The sequence below is a fragment of the Parasteatoda tepidariorum genome, chromosome 8 (genome assembly GCF_043381705.1).
Source record: "Parasteatoda tepidariorum isolate YZ-2023 chromosome 8, CAS_Ptep_4.0, whole genome shotgun sequence".
In the NCBI taxonomy this organism is placed as follows: domain Eukaryota; kingdom Metazoa; phylum Arthropoda; class Arachnida; order Araneae; family Theridiidae; genus Parasteatoda; species Parasteatoda tepidariorum.
Window position 1 is genome coordinate 84633185 of NC_092211.1, and position 25000 is coordinate 84658184.

Consider the following 25000-nt stretch of genomic DNA (forward strand, 5'->3'; position numbering starts at 1 on the left):
AAAATAACGAGGTAATAAATCAGTAATAGTAAAATATTTAAATTAGGAATAATAAGAGGAAGAATAAAGAAATGTGATAATGTAAGTAGAGATAACTGAAATGCAATAATAATAAGTTATGTAAATAAGGTACCAACGTATATAACATAATGAGCAATGCAAAATACCAAGTACAATATTCACAAAGCAAAACGACGCGAATAAAGCACAAATTAAGATACAAAAATGGATAATTCGATTCTTTAAAATCGGACCTTCCTCAGTGCCTAGTCACAAAATGACAGTAGAAAAGTAACGAGACAAATACGTTGCAAAAAAAAATGGTATGAGGTGCGAGGGAGATTCGCGCGAGCCCCAATGTGCATTGTGTTGAAATTAAATTCGAATAAATTTCTAAATACTCACCAAAACTAAATTGTTAGAAATTTTTGAAATGTGGAATGATATTCAGAAATTAAGGTTAGTCCTCGCAGAACAAAGTTGAATGATTTTAGCAGAAGAAAACTCATTTCTGTGATAAGAATTCCAATTTTGTAGCATAAATTCCAGCGATGGACAAACGTTTGGAAGTATGTTTCTAGATCTTTCAGTCGGAATTAAATCGTTACTAAAAAAATTGATAATATCCTAGCTATTAATATCAACCATAAGGCTTATGGCAATTTAGTTTGTTTACATGGGAACAATCGACTTTAACTAATATTTATTCAAAATCTTAGCAAATTTGGAGGAGAGATTGGTTTTTCCGATAATAAAGTAAAACAATCAGATTTTACAAACCGGAGAATTTGAAGGATTGCTTGATTTTTATTCTATTGATGGCATCAATAATAATAGAAGTAAAACTCACGATGAATAGAGAGAACTTTCGGCTTAGATCATTGAGGAGATTACTCTTAGAGCAAATTTCGGATGCATATTAAGGAAAATTTTACAGTGGCCTAGGCCTATAGGCCCATTCGCCGAATACAATGGAACATCAATTTTTTAATTTAACAGCAAGTATATAGAATTAAAATGTCAAAAATTTTACGTGAACAACGATGGCAACAAGCCTCGAAAAAATCGGATGCATGTTAAAACAAGCGTGCATCTTTAAGTTAGAGGGAATAGGATAAAGGATTATGAGAGAAAGTGAAACTAAAAAATGGCTTCTCTATTAACAGTAGTGAGAAATTCATCATCATTAAGAGTTATTTAAGAAAGTCTAATAAAGGTAAACACTCTCTGGTTCTCTCATTCAGATGCGAATGGATTGCAAGAATCTGTATCATTCATAATATTGAGAGCTTGATCAATGTCAGCTATGTCTATCGCTGTGTCACAATTGTCAACATATCGGTTATAAAAAGGAAACTAGTAAATTACAGAATTTGATTCCGAGTCGTACATATGTTACCGTAAATGATCGAAATCAAGAGAATGTCGACTTTCACAGGTGAATGTCAACAATCACATAGTCGCTTTGGTGAATGTCCGAAATATTTGTTATATCCAATTTGATATTAATTTATTCGTTGATATTCTTATATTTATTCGATATTTTAATATCTGCTGAGGATAGGTTAGGAGAAACATCAGTGTCCGGAGTACCGGGCAAATGTATACAGGGCAGGCAATTATAATAGTTTTTACGTCAGATCTTACTTTATACAGCTCATATTGGTCTTGACAGAGCAACCTTAACTATAACATTTATTAATCTTTAACTATATGTGCATTTATTATTATTTATTTATTCTTGCAAATGTCCTTTTCAAAGGAGCCCTTCGTACTATATGCAAAAGCGTTCATAGATGCAACACATCAATTTAACATTTCAGTTATTCGACATGGGAGATGATGTGCTTAACAAGATGATGACTGCTTTACAAGGCGAAGATTGGAAGAGAGTTCGAGCCATTGTCTCCCCCACATTTTCTACGGGAAAACTTAAGAGGGTAAGCATTCTAAAATAACTCCCTGTGTTCAGAATATTAATTTAAACAATTAATTAATTATTTTAATTAGCACAATGGTGCTATTTTATTTACATAATTGTGTACTCCCTTCTTTAGAGGATATAATTAAATAAGTTCTAGACTAACTTTAAGCTAAAAAACTTAAACGTAAATGAATTGATCATGCTCTACGTAAATCTGAAACATTAAAAGTAAAGCAAGTTTTTCATTGGAACCCTCTGGGCAACAGAAAAATAGGAAGACCTGTTTGCCTAAGATAGGTACTCTGCCAGACATTCGTCTGGAGCTGTGGCGGTGACTATGGTAACGAGGTATGATTATTTCAAGAAGGGGTGCTGGCTCCCTCTTTAGGACTGGTTTCGGCGAGAGAAGATACCTCTTTCATCGAAGCTACCCTCCCTAAAGTGCCCTATTCTTGTTTCCATAGCACCAGACTGCCGCTGACTTAGTGGCGGTCAGAGTACCTATCTTAGACAAATAGTAAAAATACTCGGAGCATGACGATTGTAAACGAATTGAAAATAATAGGAAAAACATGGAGAGAGGCAAAATATGTGGCTACAAATAGAGTGAGATGAAAAACTATGATAGAAGCCCTATGCTCCAATTCGGAGTGAAGAGGAATTTGTATGTATGTATGTTAACCTTAACATGTATGTATGTTATCTGAAGGGTAACAGCTATCGAAGAAAAAAAACATCTGTTAACCTTGAGCTCCCATTTTTTTTTCTTTGAAGGGTGACAGTTATCGAAGAAAAAAAATATTTGTTAACCTTGCGCTCCCATTGGTATATATAACCTTGAGCTCCCATTTATTTATCTGAAGGGTGACAGTGATAGAAGAAAAAAAAATTTAAAAATGGTAACAAAATTGGATTAATGCAACAAACTAGTTTTTGTTACAAATTTCAATTCCATACATCTTACCACTAAATGTACTTCAGTCATTTTTCGTTTGAAATAAGCAGTAATGAATAAAACAAAGCATTGTTATCTGATCTAAAAATAAAATGATTGCCAAATAATATGGATCTTTTCTTTAAAAGCCTCGTTGTCATCTTATAGATCTAAAATGGGTTGATAAAATAAATTTATGCAGAAGTTGTTTGCAAGTTTAGACCTAGGAGGTAATTTATTTTCGTAGCACTAGAGCTGCACAATGGGCTGAGCTAGTGTCGACGGGCTGGGAAACATCCTTGAAGATGATCCGAAGACATGCCATCGCAATTTTGATCCTCTGCAGAAGTGATGGCCCCCCTTCTTTGATAGCCCGATGACCTGTGTGTGAAGTCGAGCACTTTATGGTAGAACAGCTTAACGAGGACGAATACCGCGCACCCTCGTTCCCTAGCAGACTGATCAAAGAAGTGGTCACCCATCCGCGTACTGACCACAGCCTTTAAATCTAGGAAGAGGACGCGATGCGATACATTATTTTATTCAGAATTGCTACACCCTAGAAAGTATCACTAAATTTTCTCAAGGGTACCGAAATGTTTAAATTTAGCTTTTATTTGAGTTTCACAAAAAATTCCCCAAACTTTGTTTTTATTTATTGTTTTACATGGATGAACATTACATTACATTGATGAACATTGATCTATATTGGTGGTACGGCCGTACCGCTCGGACAGGGTGACTTCGCATTCACCAATTTTATGAATTATATTTACTGGTAAATATAATTCATAAAATATTATTTATGAATTATATTTACAGTGGTCTGAGGGAAATATTAAAGTGGTTGTAAACTGATCATCAAAACAAGTGGAAATATCTCTGATTATGCAAACACTTAAATTTAGATAAATTTCATTCCATGATCAATCAGCAAAAATGTCAAATTTCAATGTATGACCAAATGACTTGATAGTCCGGAACTTTTCATGATAAATTTAAAAAAAATAAAACATGTTTCATTATAGAAATTTTATTTCACATCACTATTTTAAGAAACTACTAGGCCTCTGTAATTATCTACTTAATTTACCTTATTTTATCTTAACCTTATTTTATTTATTTATATATTTTATCTTAACCTTATTTTAGGTTCTCAGTATTTTTCAAGACTGTGCAAAAACGCTGATTCAGAGTTTTTCAAAATCAGCAGAATTAAACGCTCCGATAGATGTTTTAAAGTAAGTGGTAACTATTTAATCATTTGCTGTAACTAGTAGGTTATAGTTACTAAAATGAAATGCATATAAGAGAATTTTCGCAATTCAATGGATCATCCCGCCAGTTTTCAAATAACAGCTCATTAACCATTTTATAACTTTATTAACTTTAGAGTGCATTTCGTCAACACAAGCATATGTTCACTTCAGTTTAGAGCGTAATAGAAAATGCCAAGCAAGCATAATTAAAAACTCGTCTCTGAACTTAAAAAAAAATCTTTTATTAAGCAAGAAATTAAATAACTTGAATTAAACAAAGCATATCTTTCTGGAAATTACTACCTAACACAGCTCCATACACTCATTTACAAATCTAATCTCGATCTCTCTTATATAGACAAGCATACATCGAATATCCAATTCTAGTTATGCAAAGTGATTCAGAACCGCGGTTCCAATTTTGGAGAGGAAGCAAGGCCCATCTTTCGGATTGAGAATCGCATGGCCAGAAATGTTATCATACGTATCTAGGGGCACAATCCAAACTGTTCAAGCTCATTAGCTGTTACTTATCTAAGTTATCTTAATTTTATGTTAAAAATTATATCCAAATACATCTAGACCTGAAATAGGATCATACCTGTTTCATCCCAATTTACAAATTTTAAAATCAGATTTGCAAGCTCTGCAAATTAGTTGAAAAAACAATACACCACGATATAACGGCTAAATCAGGGTTTATTGCCTGTCATTTTCCACAATAGAAACAGAAAAATTTTAATGTTCTTGATGAATAAAATAAAGGTTCAAACGTACATGAACAGTTAATTCATAATAGGGAAGAACCCTAGCAGCTACTGTGACAGTTTCGGCAATGGGTAGCTACGCAATTTTCAATCCTTATCATTCTCCCTACCTAGTGGTCGGGTAACCCTAAATTTTCTTTATAGTTAACTACAACTACAATAAAGTAGTTGCAGTTAATTACAACTACAACTACTTTCTTTTAAATGCAGCGACTACAAACTACATTCAAAATGTAGTCACTACTTCGCTACTTTTAGAAGACAAACTTAACTGGAGTGCTTAATTTTCACCAATATACAAAATGATTTTGAATAAAAAATTGGATTGGTTAAATTTGAGGAGATATTATGAAGTTTTAATTCATATTTATATGAAATAGTTTTTTATTTTATTCTGAAACACTTTTTACGAAATTTGTTCTTCAAACTTTCAAACTCTATGTTTCTCTAGACAGTGATTTAAGAATTGCTAGGAAACTATCAAATATTTGTGGTTTAAGAGATCAATGCTTTTTTATATCCTCCAAGAAATAAAGTACCGTTCTAAAAACACAAAACGGACCACCCTGAATAACTTTTGATTGAATAATCGGATCTTCACGTTCTAGGACTCAATCATAATGGTTTGAGGGGGTGACCGCAAATATGCTAATTAATGAAGAGGATATTTTAAGCAACGAAATTAGACACAAAAGCGTACTTTATAGTTCCTGTGAAATCGAATTAAGAGAGTCAGATATTCAAAATTCGATTTCTCAGGATTCCTGAGAAAGGAACATCTCGACCGATTTCGCGCCGATTTTTTCGAGCATCAGACGTAGATCGGCGAAAGAGGCATTCTCATTGCGTACGTTGACAAGCCCGCGGAACATTTGCACCAATCAGATTCGACATTTTCTTTTGTGTTTAAACTTTGTTTCTTTATTTAACTATCGTTAAGAGTAGTTGCCAGGAATCGCTACAAACTACCGTTTTTTTGCATCACACTACTCACTGCATTACTTCTTTTAAAAAGTAGCGCGCTATACTACAGGCAACGGTAAAACCGATCACTGACCTCATCTCCTCTGCACTGAATCACTCTGTATGTGCATGATAGGTAGTACGGTGAGAACATCTTGTGCACACACTTATAAGCAAATATTTTCTAAAGTTATTCTATATGTTTAGAGTAACAAACCACCATTTTCTTTCAGATTTTATGGCGCTTTTACGATGGATATTATAGCTAGTTCAGCTTTTTCAACCAAGATTGATGCCAACAACGATCCCGATAACGTATTCATACAAAGAGCAAAACCAATATTTAATCAGGATTTCGGCATTCACATGCTACTTTTCTGTAAGCAATGTTCCTTTTTTTTTTGCATTTCGATGGTTTTAGTTCAACTTTTAGCTATCTTGTCCCACTTTAATTTGCAAATAACTTTCAAAATTTTATAGTTGAAAATATTTCACATAATTTATTATTATAGTAAAAAGAAAAAATACGAATTATATCAATTACGAGCATGGTAACCAATCCGGAATTTCCAGTTCCTCACAATATTTAGAGTAGTATTAGAAAATAAATTATGGTGAGCGTTTTTTTTTTTTTTTTTAAATTTAGCCATTGCTTAAAAAGTATAACCGAGTTATTATTATATTATTTTTATATCTTGGATGTTGTGTAATCAATATCCTTAATATGTTCAGCTGATTCAAAACAACGAATATATATGTAGGGAATAAAGGCTAGTACCCAATAGATACCCGTTCGTAGGGTAAGCCACATTCACACCGAACAGAGGACAACACACAGAGAGAAATATCCATGCCCTGACCAGGATTCAAACCCTCAGGCATTGACTTCGCAGGCACGCCACTTGGTCGGCTCAATCGATATGCGATCCAGGGTTCGTGCAGTACTTAAAATTTTTAAAAATTGGTATAAAAATAGATGTATCTCAGTAGATTTGTATCACTTTAGAAAAAAAATATATATAGTTGTGAAATACGCTTATGGAAAGTGAAAGCTAATAAAAAGAAACGTTTGTCCTTTTTATTATAATTTATTAATTTTTATTACAATAACACCACATTTTAAATTTTACTAGAATCGTACGAACACTGAGATTGTTTCATACAGAATTTTGTTTTTCGGAATTTTGATACAGTTCCCTAACAACGGTAGGCTTGTTTATTCGATATTATTTTTAAAAAAATTTATATTGCTTTAAATTTATTCATATACTAGGGCAGCGTTTTTCAATTTTTTTCGGCTGCTAAACCCCAAATAATCTACTTTCTTCAGGCAGAAACCCGTTTTTATAAATGAAGTTTATTAAGGTAATTGTGAACATTACAACCCATAAAAGACTATTTTTAAGATATTTAATTGGAGGAAGGAAGATTTTTCCCCGTTTTATCATCCATAATTTTAAATTAGGTTTTATGCCCGACAGTTAAATCTGCAGTCCTTATTATAAATTAATTGCATCTAGTCTATTTCTAATTTATTGCATCTTGCCTATTTCTAATTTATTGCATCTAGTCTATTATTCATTTTATTGCATCTAGTCTATTATTCATTTTATTGCATCTAGTCTAGTTATAAATTTGTTTTTTGGTGTGTATGCATTAGCCGAGTTATGATATACTTCGAATTAAAAACTTAAAAGAATAAATAAATGTTGAATAATAAATGTTGTTGAAAGAATAAATGTTGAAAATGGTTATTAAGAAAACATATTTTTTAAAGAATATAGTTATTTTATTTTGTTTTGGAAAACGCTATATATCAATGCGTGAAATAACAATTCAATATTTTATAAATGCTTGTTCTTTCATAATTTGTTCAATATATTGTTATTAGAAATATTACATTTTCTTTTTGAAAAAAAAATGCCATTTTAATTTCATTGGCATTTTATTTGAAATAATTTCATAAATTTAAAGATTAAATAAATTATGGATTATATATTAGATCTGAATATAATGAGAGGTTTCAAATATTATTACTAGTTATAATAAGTACTAAGAGGCGGAAACCCTTTAACCCTAGGGTTAAAGAGTCTCCTACGGAGCCCTAGGGTTCATCATGAAGTTCACCGCTGTATTAGGGTAGCCCCTTTCGTGAAAAATTTAAAGACTAATAGACTAATAGAAGAAGTCGGGGAAACAAAATGTTTTAAAATAATTGCTATCGATTAAAAATATTTGTAAATTTAAAGTTTATGTTAAATGTGACCTACTGAATGCTTAAAATTGAAGCCCATAAAACTTACGATAACCACATAAAACAATTGCCACCACTTTTTAAATTTTTCTAAACTATAGCCACCCTGTATGCAGCATAAAATTAAATCCGTTTTATTTGGTCCTTAACTGTAACTTTATCAAAGTCTTTTTCTCATTGCAACGGGATTTTTAAATTTTATGCAGCAAACTGAAAACTCCCTTTGAGAATTTATTTAATATAAAACACTTACAAAATTGATTCTTTCTGTTAATAACTTTTAACTTTGGAAAAGATATCACAATAATGGAAGTCTTTTATTTATTATTTATAGTTATGTTTCCAAAACTCATGAAAAAACTTGGTTCCAGTGTCTTTCCAAGAGACTCTATGCAATTCTTCAAAAAAATAACTCTAGAAATTGTGAAGCAAAGGAAACAGACAGGACAGGTTAACTCACCTTTTTCTATTTCCTTATCTTAGATGTTTATACAAATCTTAATTATTCTGAATTTCGAAATGCGCCAAATAAAAACGTTTAGCTCCGAATATTTTTGTGTGGATTTTTACGCAAAACAAAGAATACAGCATACCGAATAACTTATTTGTACCTTATAATCAGATTTTTTAACGAAACAAAGAATACGGCTCATCAGATAACTCTGTGCTTAATGGCCGGGTTTTCACTCAAAGCGAACAATGCAGCAATCCAAATAACTTTTAATCTTGACATTCAAAAGATGCATTTGAGCTATTTCCAAAATCATACGCGATTCAATATTGTTAAATTTGGAGGTTGGTTAAACAATGCCAATTTGATTTGGTCAAAGGACTAATCTTGTCCAACAACTGATGGGGATTGAAGCACTCTGCATTGTTTAAATGCACGGTAAATGTTCGGCTCAGAACTTTTTGATGATTACGTATCCTGGTACGGGAAACTCCTTGATGCCGAAAGAGTTGTGTTAGAGAGATTAATAAATCGATCCAATATATTTAGATATTATTATAACAAATTTGTTGTTGTAGTTTATTTGAGTCGCACTACAGCTGCTCAATGTGCTATTGTCGACGGTCTGGGAAACATCCCTGAGGATGATCCGACGACATGCCATCACAATTTTGATCCTCTGCAGAGGGGATGGCACCCCCGCTTCGGTAACCCGACGACCTGCAAGCGAAGTCGTGCACTTTACGGTAGAACAGTTCAACGAGGACCCATACCGCACACCCTCGGCTCCCACGCAGACTGATCCAAGTAGTCACCCACCCTTACACTGACCGCATCCAGTGATGCTTAACTTCGGTGATCTGCTGGGAAGAAACGTGTCTTAAAGATCAGTCCACTGCGGAACACACTTAGTGATATTATATATACGGATTGGCCATTTTGAAGGTGTCCAGAAGATGTCCAACACTGAAGGAAAACGATCGATTGGAAGGCTCCTATCTGCCTCGGAACAACTAATGTTGCGACCTGACTTAGATCGACAGACAAGTTTGTTTTTAGGGAAAATACTTATTGGTCACTGACTTTATTAACATATTTGCACAAAGATTTATTGGAGGGTCAAAACTCTACATTATTGCGAGCATTATAGGTCACCAGTCATCACCCATTATGTTGTCTAATCAGGGGTGCCACTCTAAAAAAATTTCAAGACTGAACTCATTTTTTGACCAAATAATACTGTCTAGCGTTGTTTACCAAACGTTTAGAAATTTATAGCACACTGACACCAAAATTTACCTTTCCTTGATATTAGCCTACATATTAAATCAATCATTTGATTATTTTTTCTAATTTTTTATTTTATGTTTTTTTATCAAACAAAACATAAATAGCAGCCAACCTTGAAAATTTTTAACAACTATTTACTGAACAATCTGAAACCATTCGTATCCCTGTTTTTCACTTCACCATTACTTATTTTTTGCTCTAGCACTATAATTTCTTTCTTTCTTAAAAAAATAATCTTGATTTAACTTTGACCAGCATGACGATGGGTTAGGGTGGAGGAAGCAAACTAGAGCAGACTTAGATTCATTAATAGTACAAAATTTAATTATACAAGTAGATAAAATTCAGTCAATCCCATTTGTCAAGACTTTAAAGAATGAGATTTAGTGAAGCTGACAAAAAGAAGATAAATTAAAGTCCTGACATCAATACCATATCATATGTTTTCATTAAGATACAATATATTTTTATTTCGACAAAAAAAAAATTAAAAAATTTCTAATGAAAAAGAAAAGAAACATTTATTTAATTGATAGAATTTATTAGTCTATTGATTTTTCTCAAGACTGATTTCAGTCCCAAGGACTGAAGAGTGGCACCCATGTCTAATTGGTCACATTTAATTGTGATAATTTGACCTCGGAATTTTGTCTCACGTCTCTGGTATTTTGAGTATCCATGTGCTTGAACACAATTTTTTTGCTACATTGACTTTGATTGTTTTCTAAATTAAAAATTTTAAAGCTAAGAGAATTTTTATTTTTTTCATTTATTTTTTTATTATTTTTTTTTATTGTAATGTAATTCTAAGCTATATTTAATAATGTAAGATCTAATGTCTAGGCTACAACTTACTTAAATCAGTGTCTAGACTTATTAACCGTTTTAGAATTATTATTGTTTGGCACAATTATCTTAATATACTTCTATAAATTGCAGTTAAAAAAATTTGTTAAATGATTTAGAACTTATCGATCAGCACATGCATTCATGTACAGAGTGATGAAAGCGAAAATTATACTTGATAAATATTAAATTACAGTTGTAAATTCACCAAATTTGTTATGATAATATACTTTTCATTTAAAACTTTATTTTAAAAAATTATTGCTTAATTAATTAAAAGAATTATTTATGTACACTAATAGATCTTAATAGAATCACAAGGGAAATATTTGCACGTGGAAGGGCGGGGGGCACAAGCGTAGACGAATATTCACATATTTTAACATATGCTTTTAGCCCCCTTTTATATTTATAAAAAAATAAATTTCTTTAGTGGAAATAATTTTAGGATTTGTATTTAAAGTTTAATTTTGTGTGTTATTTTAAATTCTGCAGTTAAAAGGTTTATTTTATTTCATTTAGAGACCATGAAATAAAACAAATATGTTTTCTAGAAAAGAAATGATTTTCTGCAACTATTGATGGATTCGGCCGATGAGGTATCTAAAGAAGAAGACGTCGAGAAGACATCAGATGACATAACTCACAATTACGGAGACGAATCAGAGAATCGTTCATTTTTCAAAAATATTTCAACAAAAAGTGAGTTCGTGAATATTCTATATTCTCATATTTTTTGATGTAATAAAACCCAAACATATATTTTTAGATTATTAATAAATATATTTCTCTGTGTTTCATAAAAAGATAAATTGTTTTCTTACTGATTTGTTCAGTGCGCAAAAAAATAAAGAAGACCATGCTGAATAACTTTTGATCTAATGATCGATCTTCACGGTCTAAGATTCGATCTTAATGGTGATCTCAAATGTGCTAATTAATTAGTGCAGATGATATTTAAAGTTACAAAAACAGAATAAAAAGGTACTTTCTCAGATTCGGATTTCTGAGCCCCCCAATAAATAGGGAGTAACCGAGATCTGCCGAATAGGGTCTCAATAATTTGTTCAAGAGAACAGTTCAACGTTTGGACCCTTTATAGTTAATTTTATTTTTTGCACATTTCCCCATATCAGTAAATTTTAAAAAATGAACTGAAAATTTTTTACCCTAATTCTAAAATTTGTTTTGCCAAAGATAATTCCATGCAAAAAATAACATTTAGTAAACATTTATTATTATTTTATAATTTTACTTATAATAGTCTAAAATATTTTGAATGGTGTGGTGTACAAATGTTTACATCATTTTAAAGAATGCAATTATTAATGGCAAAATACATAACTGAGCGAAATCGGTCGAATAGTTCTTGAGAAATCGAATTTTAAAAATGCGATATTTTCCAAATTCAATCTCATTAGAACTATTTGATCAATTTCGCTTACATTTCTTTGTTTTGCTATTTAAAATGGCATTCTTTAAAATCAAATAAAAAAGTAAATACCTTAGATTTCAAAATATTTTCGACTGATATTATTATTAATTAATAAAATAAAAAAATAATAAATACTTAGTAAAAGTTTTATTTTGCACTATCGTTGCATAAACGAATTTTACAATTGGTGATAAGTGTTTCAGTTTCGAAATTTTTTTTCAAATTTTGTTTCTCTCAAGATGTGGTGAAATACGCAAAAAGTAAAACTAACGATAAGTGTTCCAAAAGTTGGACCGCTCACCTGACTGAACTATTGGAACCATATATTCCAAACTGCCGTTACAACCTAAATTTTGAGTAAGAAATCCCGATCCGTCGAAAAAAAGTTATGCTTATTTAGTTGAAGTACGTTTTTGCGTCTAACTTCGGAACTTAATATCACAAACTATTTGAGGTCACCTCCTCGAACTATTAAGATTGAGTCCTAAAATGTGAAGATCCGATCATCCGATCAAAAGTTATTCAAGGTCACCAGTTTTTTTTTTATTTTGCCCACTGAGCATTCCAACTGGACCAAAAAAAAAAAAAAATTCCTCGATATGGTCAAATAAGACAGATATCTTTCGCTGTAATCAGTATTACGTATTTACCAGTAGATTATTTATTTATATGATTAATTAGCGACCTTTACTAGTTGTAATAATATTTCTTTATTATTCCTGACTAATACTGTTACCTCATATTCCTATCTTATCTCCGTTGCTATTTCAATTTTAATCTTGATTCTCCTTCAAAATTAAAGCTGAATTGTTCCTTTATTATATATTATAAATAAATCGACTGATGCTTCCTGATAATGCAACCTTTTAGGATAAAAGTATTATTTTATGATAAAGATATATTTATTATTTAAAAAAAAAATATGCTAGTCTTAAACTAAGAATGAAAACGTTGTGTTATCAGTTTTCAATGCGAGGTACGTTTTTTGGCAAAGCAGCTTTAATTTTTAAAGTAATTTGTATTAATTATTTTTAACAAATATAACTGTTGTTTCTATATAGGCATAAATTTTATATAAAATTTTATATGTAGTTTTCAAGCAAAATGTGTTTAAATAGAAAAGAGTGCAAGAAACAACCTCTTTGGGTGTTTTGTTAAAATTAACAATATTTGTGGCAATAAAAATAATATTTTTTTTGTTTAGCTTTATCGATGGATGAGCTTGTAGCTCAGTGTGGCTTATTCTTTATTGCTGGTTACCACACTACTGCTGTGTCACTTGCATTCACGACTTATCATTTAGCATTAGATCAAAATACACAAGATAAGGTTTTTAGTGAAATCGAAGAAGTGCTGAGTGCAACTGATGTGAGTATTTATACACAAAATACTAGTCTAAAGAAAATTATCTTTTTTTTAAACTTTGAAGCACTCAGAAGTAAAACTCACACTTATAATGTTTCATTAATCCTTGAGCTGTATTTTATTAATTGGGTACTTACACTTCAAGAAGAAGATCACAGATGCCCACACGTGTGACGGCAGCTACAGCTGATCTTTTATAAGCAAAATGGCGTGTTAAAGTTCAGCAAATTTTCTCCGCTTAAGTTAGAATGTTAATGAACGTGAAGTTTGTTATTGCACATGGAATCTGTTGAAATATAATTCTTTCTCGTCTACATCTTTTACTTAGCTTAGATTTATTACTTGTTTGTGTATTTTATTGTAACCGTGATATATTTTTGTTTTGTGTACCTGGAAACATCGATGCATAATTTGTTTGTATTAGGATGTCCTACGTGGTTTCATGCCTGTCTTTATGTCAAGTAAAATATATAGTGAAAGAATCGAAATCCTTGTAAAAGAATCTTTGTGTACGAATATAGAATGTGCCAATTAAGAGAATTGATACTTGACTGGCTTGGCTTACTCGAAATAGAATGGAAAGAACAGTTACTAACGTAAACGAATTCCACGTTTCAATAACCAATCAAGATCGAGATACCTACACTACGTCACTTGCAGGTATCCTATTGTGAGAAGTATTCCGTCACGAAATTACGTGATTTGTGACATAACACGAACTTTCAAATTTATGACGAGAATGTTTCCTCAACTCGGAACCCCTTCGCAATGCATTGCTGAAGATTGTTATCTAGAATGAAGACTAGACAATCAAAATAAAGTGACGAGACAAGCCGACCTGTCTCTAGGGTGGTCAAGGAATTCACCTCGTACGACCAGAAAGAACCCGGATTCGAATCCCGCTTCGGGCATGTGTGTAATTTATCTCTTAGTTCTATCTGTCCTTCTTGTGCTGTTTGACCAACATTAATCGGCCTACATAATGCCCATGATAAAGTTATTATTTGGAGAGTTGAATGCATTGAGCGCTACGAGGAGTTTTTTATGAAGAAAAAAAATGAATGACGAAATTCGTTTCCTCAAAAAAGTGACGATATTTATTTAGTCACTTTGACGAAATCTTTCTCGGATCATATACCAGGGAACGGTTTTGTTTAAAATATAGAAAGTTTCGTGAAATTTGAGCAACAATATTTTACAGTTTAAGGATGCCGATTTTCTAAAATTAGGTACTGCCGGTTCATGCTTTAATAACACATGTTAAAAAAAAAAGCGAGGTTTTTTTCTCATTTATAAATAAATGTTTTGTGCGTTATTAGTTCAGCTCTGAGCGTGCTCTAGTCATATAACTTCTTTGTCGAAATTCAATAAAATTAGTAATATTTTACTGAATGGCTGGATAGAATTGGCCTACCGCTTGGATAGTGCAAAAATCGGTTAAGCGATACGAAGCTTTGAGCGAAGAGATATTTTAGGATAAATTAAAATGCAGGTGCGAGTATAATATCTATATATATATTTCTCTTACACGGCGACAAAAAAAGCCAATTATACAACTCCCCGAATGGCAACGCTAGAAAATCGACCAATGATTGCCGCTAAAAATGTCACATGACAAATCTAGCTGAGGTGGCTCAACATATAGCGCTTTTAAAGAAAAAAAATTAATAGCAGCTGCAGCAATCTCATATTATTAAGCTAGGCAGAAGTGAGTAGTCTTTGTCGATAGATCTCTACTTTAGTATTTTGTCAAAAGCGCTTTTTTTCACGAATTTATATGTTACGAATTTATTTGTCGATTTTCGATTTATATCACGAATTTATTTGTTTTAGTATTGTTATTAGTTACTCAGTGAAAAATGAGTCTAAGTCGTGCTGTTACGCTTTAAGATTTTATATTATAGCGCATTTCTAATAGGTTTAACGAATTACATGTCATTTACTTGAATACAAATTATAATACAAAAAGTTGTTATAGGGATTTGAATGATTGTTTTGAATTCTTAGAATTTTGTGCATTTGCAATGTATCTAAGTTAGTAGCGAGAGAAACGAGCTTGGTTTGCAAAGCAAAACCATATGAGATTGCGTAGCAATTTTCGGGGTTCGCGAGCGTTAGCGAGCAGGGGGTGCAGCTTACTAGTAGTTTTTATTTATTAAGACTGTTTTTCGAAGGCTCCGTCGTCATATGAAATGATGCTTTTTTTGAGAATAATACGCTATTTTTATAACTGTTGTGAATATGCAACTGTCATTCATGACTGTTAGGACAAGTTTAGCCTGTCTAAAGCCGCCGGAGCTGTCAACGCTTATTTTGATAAGGGCGCAAAATGTCAATTTGGGGAAAAGCCACAGTTTTGTGAAAATAAAAAGCGTTTTTGGTCTAATTTTTTTAATATTTTAAAAACTTACTCCAATGCTGCATTATCTGGGCTCTTAAAAATTTTCAAAAAATTAAAATAAGGCAGTGAGTTTAATAAGTTTCATCTAGGTGGAAAAATGTCGTCAAATTGGTGAACTTTAAAAAAGTTTAATAACTTTTAAGTTAAGTTATTTGTCAGTTCTAAAGCTCAGGTACAACAAGATGATACATAAATATAGTCTAAATTCATCGTATTGCTTCAAGTGTAAAGCATCTAAACTATGGCGGCCAGAGTTTTTGTGAGTATATTTTCCTTGGAGAAAACATCAAAATAAAATGTCTTAATTCTTTTTCAGGGTGAAATATCGTATGAATCGATTCAAAAGATGAAGTATTTGGACAACGTCATTTCTGAATCCCTTCGATTACACCCTCCCTTCATCAGGTAAGAACTGATTAAATATAATAAGAACCTCTATTTACTGACACTCAGGGGTATGTCGGAAAATCGAATAATCAAGGGACTATTTCAAATCGAGGTTTTAGTGCATAAATTATGAATGAAATTACTCATATAAATAGTAGTTATAATAAAATTTAAAATACTTATATTTTATTTTTATATAGTTGTAGTTCATTTACGTCGCAGTAGAGCTGCACAATGGGCTATTGGCGACGGTCTGCAAAGCCCCCCCCCCCNGCCCCCCCCCCCCCGCTTCTGTAGCCTGATGATCTGCACGCGAAGTCGAGCACTTTACAGTAGAACAGCTTACCGAGGACAAATAACTCACACCCTCGGCCCCTTCGTAGACTAATCTTAGTGGTCACCCATCGGCATAGTGTTGCTTGACTGCAGCCAGTGATGACTGACTTCGGCGTTCTACTCACTGGGAACCGTGTTTTAACGATCAGTCCACAGCGGGACTTCTTTTTTATAATTTCTATCATAATTAATGATGTTATTTAAGAAAAAAATATCGTTGCAATTTTTTTTTCTATTTCGCTGTCTTTTTTGCATCAGAAAAATTTCGAATTTGTCACCACAACAGTAGTTGAGAAAAATCATTTATAAGAACAATAAAACGTGGGGGGGGGGGAATGCTTGCAACGGGCATCGAAACGATCCTCAAATAACCAAAGTGTTGTAGTATCGAGTGTCGGTAAAGGAAATTTTACTATAAATTTAAAATATACTTGTCAGAAATGAAGTAAGATAAAGCAGGGAGTTTCGCAATCACCTCCTTTAATACTTACTTTTTAGAATTCATGTAAAAAATTAATGAAAAATCTGATTTTGGGGGGTTATAAGTTTGTAATTTTACTTACTAAGTTATGACCCCTATATGGTAATTTAAATCAAAGAAATGACAATAACACTATTGAAATACATCGAATCACTTCTGAGAAAAGCTGTATGAAAAACATCAAAGCCAATTTGATTGCCTTAATTCTACTTTATTTACGTCGCCCTGGACCAGTGCAATGGGTTATATGCGGCGGTCTGGGAAACACCCTTAATGATGATCCGAAGACATGCCTTCACAATCTGTGAGGTAACTTCCTCACGATTTAGACAGATCTGAAGAGGAATGAAATTTTCTCCAGATCCCTGTACCCACGGTACTCTTCAGCGACCGACCACAAGACTTTCAATTCTGCAGAATTTATTACATAGAACGTATTAATCCTTCTCATAGTAGAGCGTGAATTGACGTCTGTGTGGCTGAAATCGTATTCTTGGCCATAGATGGCGCCACTGACAAAACAAGAAATGTACCTTTGAATTTGAATAAACTTTAACTTCCTTTTAAACCGCATAATCTGCAGCAAATGACAAAATTTGAGCAGAATCGAATAGTTCCTGAGTAATGAAATACCAAAAAGTTATACTTTAAAATTTAAATAATTTTTTAACCAATTCTGTTCAAATTATGATTTTTTCTTTCAGTTGAAATTAAAGAGTTCAAAAGAGAAAAATAAAAGAGTTTTTAATATATAATTAAACGTGGCTAAACAACTTTTACAGTTCTATTCACATAATTTATACAATACTTCCAGAGCTATGACGAAATACACAAAAAGTTAATGAACAATAAGATACCCTTACCCACGACCACTCCTGCTAAAACTATTGGGGGAATATCCTCTATTTTGTGTTAAAAATTGATATCCGTTGAAAAAAAGAGAGAAAGAGAGAAATTTATTCAGAGAAAGTATAGTTTGTCTATGTTAAGAACTCCTCCCGCCACAAAGTCTGAGGCCGTCTGCTGCTATGGAAACAAGAATAGCGCATTTCAGAGAGGGTAGCTTCTTTTTACTCTAGGACAGTGTTTCCCAAAGTGTGGTACGCGTAACCCAGGGGTACGGGAACCGTTTAGCGGGGGTACGCGTTCTTATGCGAAATATCTTGCAACAAACGAAAATTTCAAAAATTTTGTTTAGAAACAAAGATAGCCATAAAAATGAACAATTACGTATTTTTCTATGGGCTATTTTTTGCAGAACTAACAGTTAATAATTAGCTGTGTTAACAGCCAGTTGTGATTTTTAACTAAAACTACATTCATTTTTTGATTAGTGGTACACAACGTTACGAAAAATTTAGAAAGGGTACATAAAAGTCATAACTTTGGGAAACACTGCTCTAGGACAACGCGAAGAAAATGATTTCCTTTCTCTCGCCCACCTGATACAAAACCCTGTTCTAAACAGTGACCCCACACCCCTACTTGAAATAGCTATACCTCGTTACAATAGTCACAGCCACGGGTCCAGACGAATGTCTAGGGGAGTTCTTACTGCAGACAAACAATACGTTTTTGCGATTCATTTCGTAACTTAAAATATCATTTGGACAAGAAAGATTACATATTTTAAGTTAGTCCCTAGAACCATTAAAATTGGATATTGTTGCGTCACCATCCGATCACTAGATCACAAAATTTTTAAAGTGTTCTGTTTTCTTTATTTTGCCCACTGAACTGGAAATTTTATTATGTGGTTGCTTACAACAGTATAGATAGAACAGCTGAAGCTGATTTAACCTAACAGACACTGGAAGTTTTATTATGTGCTTTTTTTTGCAACAGGTTAGATAGAACAGCCGAAGCTGATTTTACCCTAACAGACACAGGAATTATTATTCCCAAAGGAACTTTAGTCAGTGTACCGATCTACGCAATACACAGGGATCCAAAACTTTTTCCTGATCCGGAAAGCTTCAATCCAGATAGGTAACAATTATATATTTAAAATTTTATACAGTTTTTTTTTTTTATTTATACTCGCTGCGATTTCAATAGAAGTTTGAGTTGTTTTCAACTTTAATTAAATACAGATAATAATTACTTAATAAACTAATCGTGATTAGAAGTAGCCATGATCTTGTTACACGTGATAATGATTGATTGGTATCGCAACAGTGTGGATTACCAATATTTATAACTGGTAATCATTATTAGAATTAAGTAATTAGCATTATGATTAATCATGACTACCTGTACTCGTTTATTGTTGTGATAAATATTTTATTTTATTTCATAGCCTTCGTTGAACAGTCGACCCAATTTTTGGGTTTACGACTACCAATGTTCAACTCCGCAGCCTTGAAATTTTGAACCCAATTCAGAAAACAGGGGAACTCCTAAATCAAGTATTGGGAGAAATTTGCCTTCGTGGACGACATTTTGGTGGAACTAATCCGCGTTTGCGTTACACGGAGAGGGAGACCACGAGGACCATCCACGGTTAGCTGGATGGCAAGGGGACTCTAACCCATGATCCATCTACCACTGAGGATTTTTCACGTCAGCACTGTGGTCGGTGGAAGCCGGGTGCGGATTCGTACCGATCGTCCATCGCCGGGATTCGAACCCGGTTCACCTCATCCCCTGAGCCATCACGACTCGTGATAGATATTAGTAATTATGATAGCAGATATAATCAAAATTTTAATTTGTGGTCATCATCAAAATTTATCTGGGCACCTGAGGCTATCTCCGGCCGTTTTCCCATCCATCTTTAAGTTTTAACTTTAAGGTGGTGTTTTCTTTTAATTGAAATGCAAATTGGAGTGAAAAGAAAATTAAATATTTTGTATTCTAGACAGAGATGCATCGCAGCAAAAATAAGCAGCCATTGACCTGAGGTTGTTGTCTTCTTTCAGGTTGACCAATGTAAACATTTCTTTAAATCCTGCAATATTCACTATTTTTTGGCTTTTTTAAGAAGTTTGCAATTAAGCTTTCTAATATGATGGTATAATTTGTGTTCAAATCACGATTGCAATTTTCTGATCTTTTAATAATTAATTTTACTGCCTGTAACGCAATACAGATTTGTTATTAAATAAAATTTATTAATTTTTAATGAGTTTAAGAAACTAAAAAGGTAATTAAAAAATTTCCTAATTCAATTAACAATATAAGTTTAAATAATTTGTAATTTTTAAATCAGATAACATTCACAAAGAAAATAACCATTTATGTAGTTAATAGATTTTTGTATTATTTTCCAATGTTTAATTCAACTCATTTGATTTTTAGATTCAGTTCAGAAGAAAGAGATAAAATAGTTCCTTATTCTTATTTACCTTTTGGTGCTGGACCCAGAAACTGTGTTGGAATGCGTTTTGCACTCTTGGAAATGAAAATCTGTTTAGCTTACGTCATCAGTATTTTTCACGTAGAAACATGTCCCGAAACAAAGGTAATCCGCATTTTTTTAATTTTTAATAAATTTGAGATCATTTCAAAAAGTACTTTAGCATATACAGGGTAGGAGTTAACTTGTTTTGACTGACAGAAAAAAAAAAAGATTGGAATGTATGAGTAATATTTACGAAAGGTATTAGATTTATTTTATTAATTAAAAATAGTTATCTAAAATAATAAAATTCTTGTTTAAAAACAAAATTTACTTATAATTATCAAAAGAAGAGTTTGTCTGCGTGTGTTTTTCTTATAACACCAGAACCGTTTGTGCTGGTGTTCCGAAATTTAGACAATGGGGTACCTGCAAGTGAGATAGTGTAGGTGTCTCCTGATTGGCTGTTGAAACGTGGCATTTGTTTACATTAGCAACTGTTCTCTCCCTTGACTATTTGATTTATTGAATAAATGCATAAACTAAATCAAATACCTACAAAAATTCCTGATTAAATCTTTAAATATTAGTCACAATAACACTGGATACAACATTAAAAATTTCGTTATAAAAAATACACATTATTGCCATGAATTTTCACAGATTCTTTTTTCTCCTTATCATGGAAAGCAACATGGATGCACACTTATCTCTGGTTACGCCTAAGGTTTCTAACTCGGGTAATTTAGTCTCAAATAACCATAGAGACCTCTTCTATTGCAATCTATATCTTTTTGAAGGACAAGCGAAAGTAGATCTCTCCCAGAAACTTGAATCATTAGTCTTCCAAAATTTACTTTAAAGTTGGCTTATAGCTTTTATCTCCAATTAGAGGAAAACTTTTAATCAACTCTGAAGCAATACTTCCTTTCACCGTGGCTTGTGATAGATACGAAAATTCATCATGATTTATCTGAATTGCGATCTTTATCTATTTTTTTGAAATTGTCCCCAGTTTCTGATATCTCTATTAAAAACTGGACTGATTTTAGGATAAGATATTACTTGACAAAGCATTCTCATCAAATACAGAATATTCTTCCTCAGAACTAGCAAATTTTTTAAGTTTTCTGTTCTAAAAGATGCCGACGATCAATATGCTTCCGATCAATGTTGCTTCACTAGCATTAAGATTGTCTCAGATTTTCATCGCAGTGTCTATCAATAAGTTCGCTTTTTGTTCTATGAGTTTAAGTTTAATTAACTTGTCATCCACTGGATGATTTTGTGGTATATGGGTTCAAAGGGTGAGTAGCCAAATTATTCAACAAAAAATAAGCACTTTTCAAGCACTCAAAATATTTTTAAGGAATTGAAAAAAATATCGTAATTAGGCAGGGTAGGAAAGTTTTTGACAATGAACGGTTTTATCTTGTTTTAACCGTCATGTCAGAAAAAAAAAACTTTTTTAGCATTGTTTTTGACAATTTTCAAAAATCATGAATTTTGAATCGTGTAAATAAAACGAATATAGTTTTCATACGCTGCGGACTTGCAATACGCCGAAATAGATTGGGGTTGAATTAGTTGTGAAAACGCCGAATAGAACAATGTGAACTGTGTCTTTTTGCATAATTCGAAGCGAAAATCAACATAGTAAAGGATATATCTCATTTTGAAAAAAAAAAGGGAAAATTAAGCACTTTTTAAAAACACCAAATGGAAAAAGCAGCTTTAAGGGCTTTTAAAAAACGAAAATAAGCACCTTTAAGCACTTTTTAAAAATGCTACGCACCCTGGTTCATAATTATCAAATTATCCTTATTTCATTGTATAGAAAACATGGGGAGTCAAGGTAGGTACTTAATTTACTTCGCAGTTGATCTGTGCGGATATTAGAGACCGACAGTGTGGGAAACATCCCCGAGGATGATCCGAAAGCATGCCATCGCTAATTTTGATCCTCTGCAGAGGGGATGGCTGCCCTGCTTTGGTGTCCAAGTTTAAAGGGGACCGATACCGCACATCCTCGTTCCCTAAGCAGGCTGATCAAAGTGGTTACCCACCCGCAGCCAGTGATGCTTGACTTCAGTGTTCTACTTGGAACTGTGTCTTTATGATCAGTCCACTGCAGGACAGGGAGTCAAGGAACAATCTAGGCGCCTTAACATATTTGTAATTGATGTACCTTTCCTTATTCTAAGCTTCATGTGTGTGTGCTGCAGACTTGAAAAGCATAATTGAATCATCATTATTAATCTGTGATTGTTTTGATATATGATTGTTTTGATTGAATATTTTCAGGTACCTTTGGAGTACAATCAGGGGCAAGGTTTTCTGCGACCCAAAGACATTACTCTTCATTTGAAAAGGAGAGAAAACTGTCCTCTGAAACAACTCTAGTAAATGTGGTGCAATAAGTGCTAGTTTTGTGGTATTTTCCCTCAAAATTAAGCATGTTTTCTTTTATGAAAAATAAGACTCAATTATGTATGTGCATACAGAACTTGCAATCCAATTTTAACTTCATTTTTCATGTTAACTTGTGTTTAATTTATTTCAAACGTAATTTTGCTTAAATAAACAATTTTTTAGGAGAATTTCTAATTGAAATTATTTCATTCATTTAACTTTTAAAAATGAAAAAAGGTGGTTTCACATTAATATTTAAACTAACTTATTTTTAAAAATTGAAACATTTTATTAAAGCTGACATAATTGCTAAAGTTGCAAACAGCATAAGCGACTTTTAAATTGATTCTATTTAACTGGTTCAATTAAAAAAAACTAGCTCTATGGCTTTCTATGGAAAAACAAATCTAAGATATAATATAACTACTAAATTTTTAAACACATATGTTCTAAATAACCAATATGAAAAAAAGAAGAAAAAAAACACACACACACAAAAGGAAGATAACAGAACTTTTTTTTAAAATTTATTAAATATTCTATACACAAGGAACTGCACTTTAGGACAGGCATTCCCGTTAACATATTAAAACAGACTTTCGCAACAATTAATTCATTCGATTTTAGGACGGGTGCAATGCATTGAGATAACGTCAAAAACAAAGTTTCATTTTTAAAATCTATAATTTTCCTTATTGAAAGATCTTAGCGTTAAAATTTTTCACTCACATGTCATTAGATTCAAAAATATAATTGGTTCCATATATCACAAAGTTCATTCTAATTTCTTCTTAGTCTAACATGTTCTAAATAATATTGACTGTTTTACAATGGATTTTTCACCTCTAAGAGCTGTGGATGGTTTTCTATGATGTTCATAAGAATACCATCAATGTAGGCTTTCAGTTTTGCATTTACTTCTTTTTGTTCATGTAATGCCTTCATCATCTGGAAAATAAAGCATATGCTTTTAGGGCACAAATCTAATACAAATATAAAAATAATGCAATAGAAGACCTATATAATTCTATAAACAGCAATTTTCCATTAACTAGTTTTCAAATATTAACTTTACTAAAGCAAACTTAAAATTGATAAATTTGTCGGTTTTTCGTTCTAATGTTCTTGATAATTTAAATATTTTTTTCCGTAAATAATAAGATAGTTAAGTGCATATTTTTGCATTTTAAACTATTTGTATTTAAAAAATTACTTTAAAGCACTAATACATATCTTTTATAGATACATAATGCTATTGTTTATAGATACGGAATGCTATTGAAGGTAAATTTAATGATAGGCGAAATGATCTATATAAAACAAAATTCTATACAAATCAAACCCTCACATTTTAAGATTTTTCTCACAAAGATCTTCGACCGTATAATAAAAAGTATTATTAAACCTAAAAATCACCTGCTAAGTGGACAAATCATTTTATTTTCTGCTGTTAAGGCTAACTCTACATTTAATTTGTGAATTAGATACTTCAGAAATAATGAACATAATTCAATGGGATTTTTTTTCGAATATCATATGATTCAAACATTTAACTTTTCTTTTAATAAAAATTATCATTAAATGACGTCAACATGTAATTTGTAGGTTTCATTTAAAAAACTGTAACAGTGCTGTAGTATTAATATAATTAAGCTACATACTTGCATGCTACACAAAGTTTAAAAAAAAATAGTAAATAAATAAAATAAATCTCATTTTTCACATAGACTTTATTCCTAAATTATTTACTCATGCATAAAACGATTTGTCGTCTGATTTATGTTCCCCTTTTTCATTTGTTAATAATAAATACACAATATATCAGGACTTTGAACATTAAAATTTGAAGAGGCAGACAAAAACAAGAAAAATTACGAAATAATGAGATATGCAATGCCAATATCAGAAACGCAAATTTAATTCATAATTTATTTTAGAACACAACGGGACTTTGCTTTTATTTGAAGAGGTTGAAATTTGTTATAGATGTATATTAAATGCAGCTAAATAAAGAAATATGTTTTTTAATTTGTTTTACATTTTTCCAATTGCGGTAAATCACACTCTCAATTCATTAATAATTCTGCTAGTTTAGACCTAAACCGCTCAGCTGTGTCCTGACAGAATGTTTAGACAAGAATAATTTTTTATAGCA

At 32.0% G+C, this 25000-nt stretch overlaps 2 protein-coding genes across 7 annotated transcripts in view; one reads left to right on the forward strand and one right to left on the reverse strand.

Annotated features, from left to right (window-relative positions):
- LOC107448092 (cytochrome P450 3A18-like) overlaps positions 1–23033 on the forward strand; it is a 31159-nt gene extending 8126 nt beyond the window's left edge. Inside the window, exons 5-14 of the mRNA XM_043046500.2 lie at positions 1824–1940; positions 4011–4099; positions 6081–6226; positions 8436–8551; positions 11243–11390; positions 13328–13491; positions 16206–16294; positions 18939–19082; positions 20394–20556; positions 22738–23033. Of these exons, the coding sequence (XP_042902434.1) occupies positions 1824–1940; positions 4011–4099; positions 6081–6226; positions 8436–8551; positions 11243–11390; positions 13328–13491; positions 16206–16294; positions 18939–19082; positions 20394–20556; positions 22738–22836 (1275 nt within the window). The 3' untranslated portion in view covers positions 22837–23033. The remainder of the gene's footprint in view (positions 1–1823; positions 1941–4010; positions 4100–6080; positions 6227–8435; positions 8552–11242; positions 11391–13327; positions 13492–16205; positions 16295–18938; positions 19083–20393; positions 20557–22737) is intronic.
- Positions 23034–23423: 390 nt separating this feature from the next.
- Positions 23424–25000, reverse strand: part of LOC107448091 (rab11 family-interacting protein 4B) — a 120288-nt gene continuing 118711 nt past the window's right edge. For all 6 annotated transcript variants that reach the window (XM_043046505.2, XM_043046506.2, XM_071184314.1 and 3 more), the window contains one exon: positions 23424–23793. In XM_043046505.2, the coding sequence (XP_042902439.1) occupies positions 23671–23793 (123 nt within the window). In that variant the 3' untranslated portion in view covers positions 23424–23670. The remainder of the gene's footprint in view (positions 23794–25000) is intronic.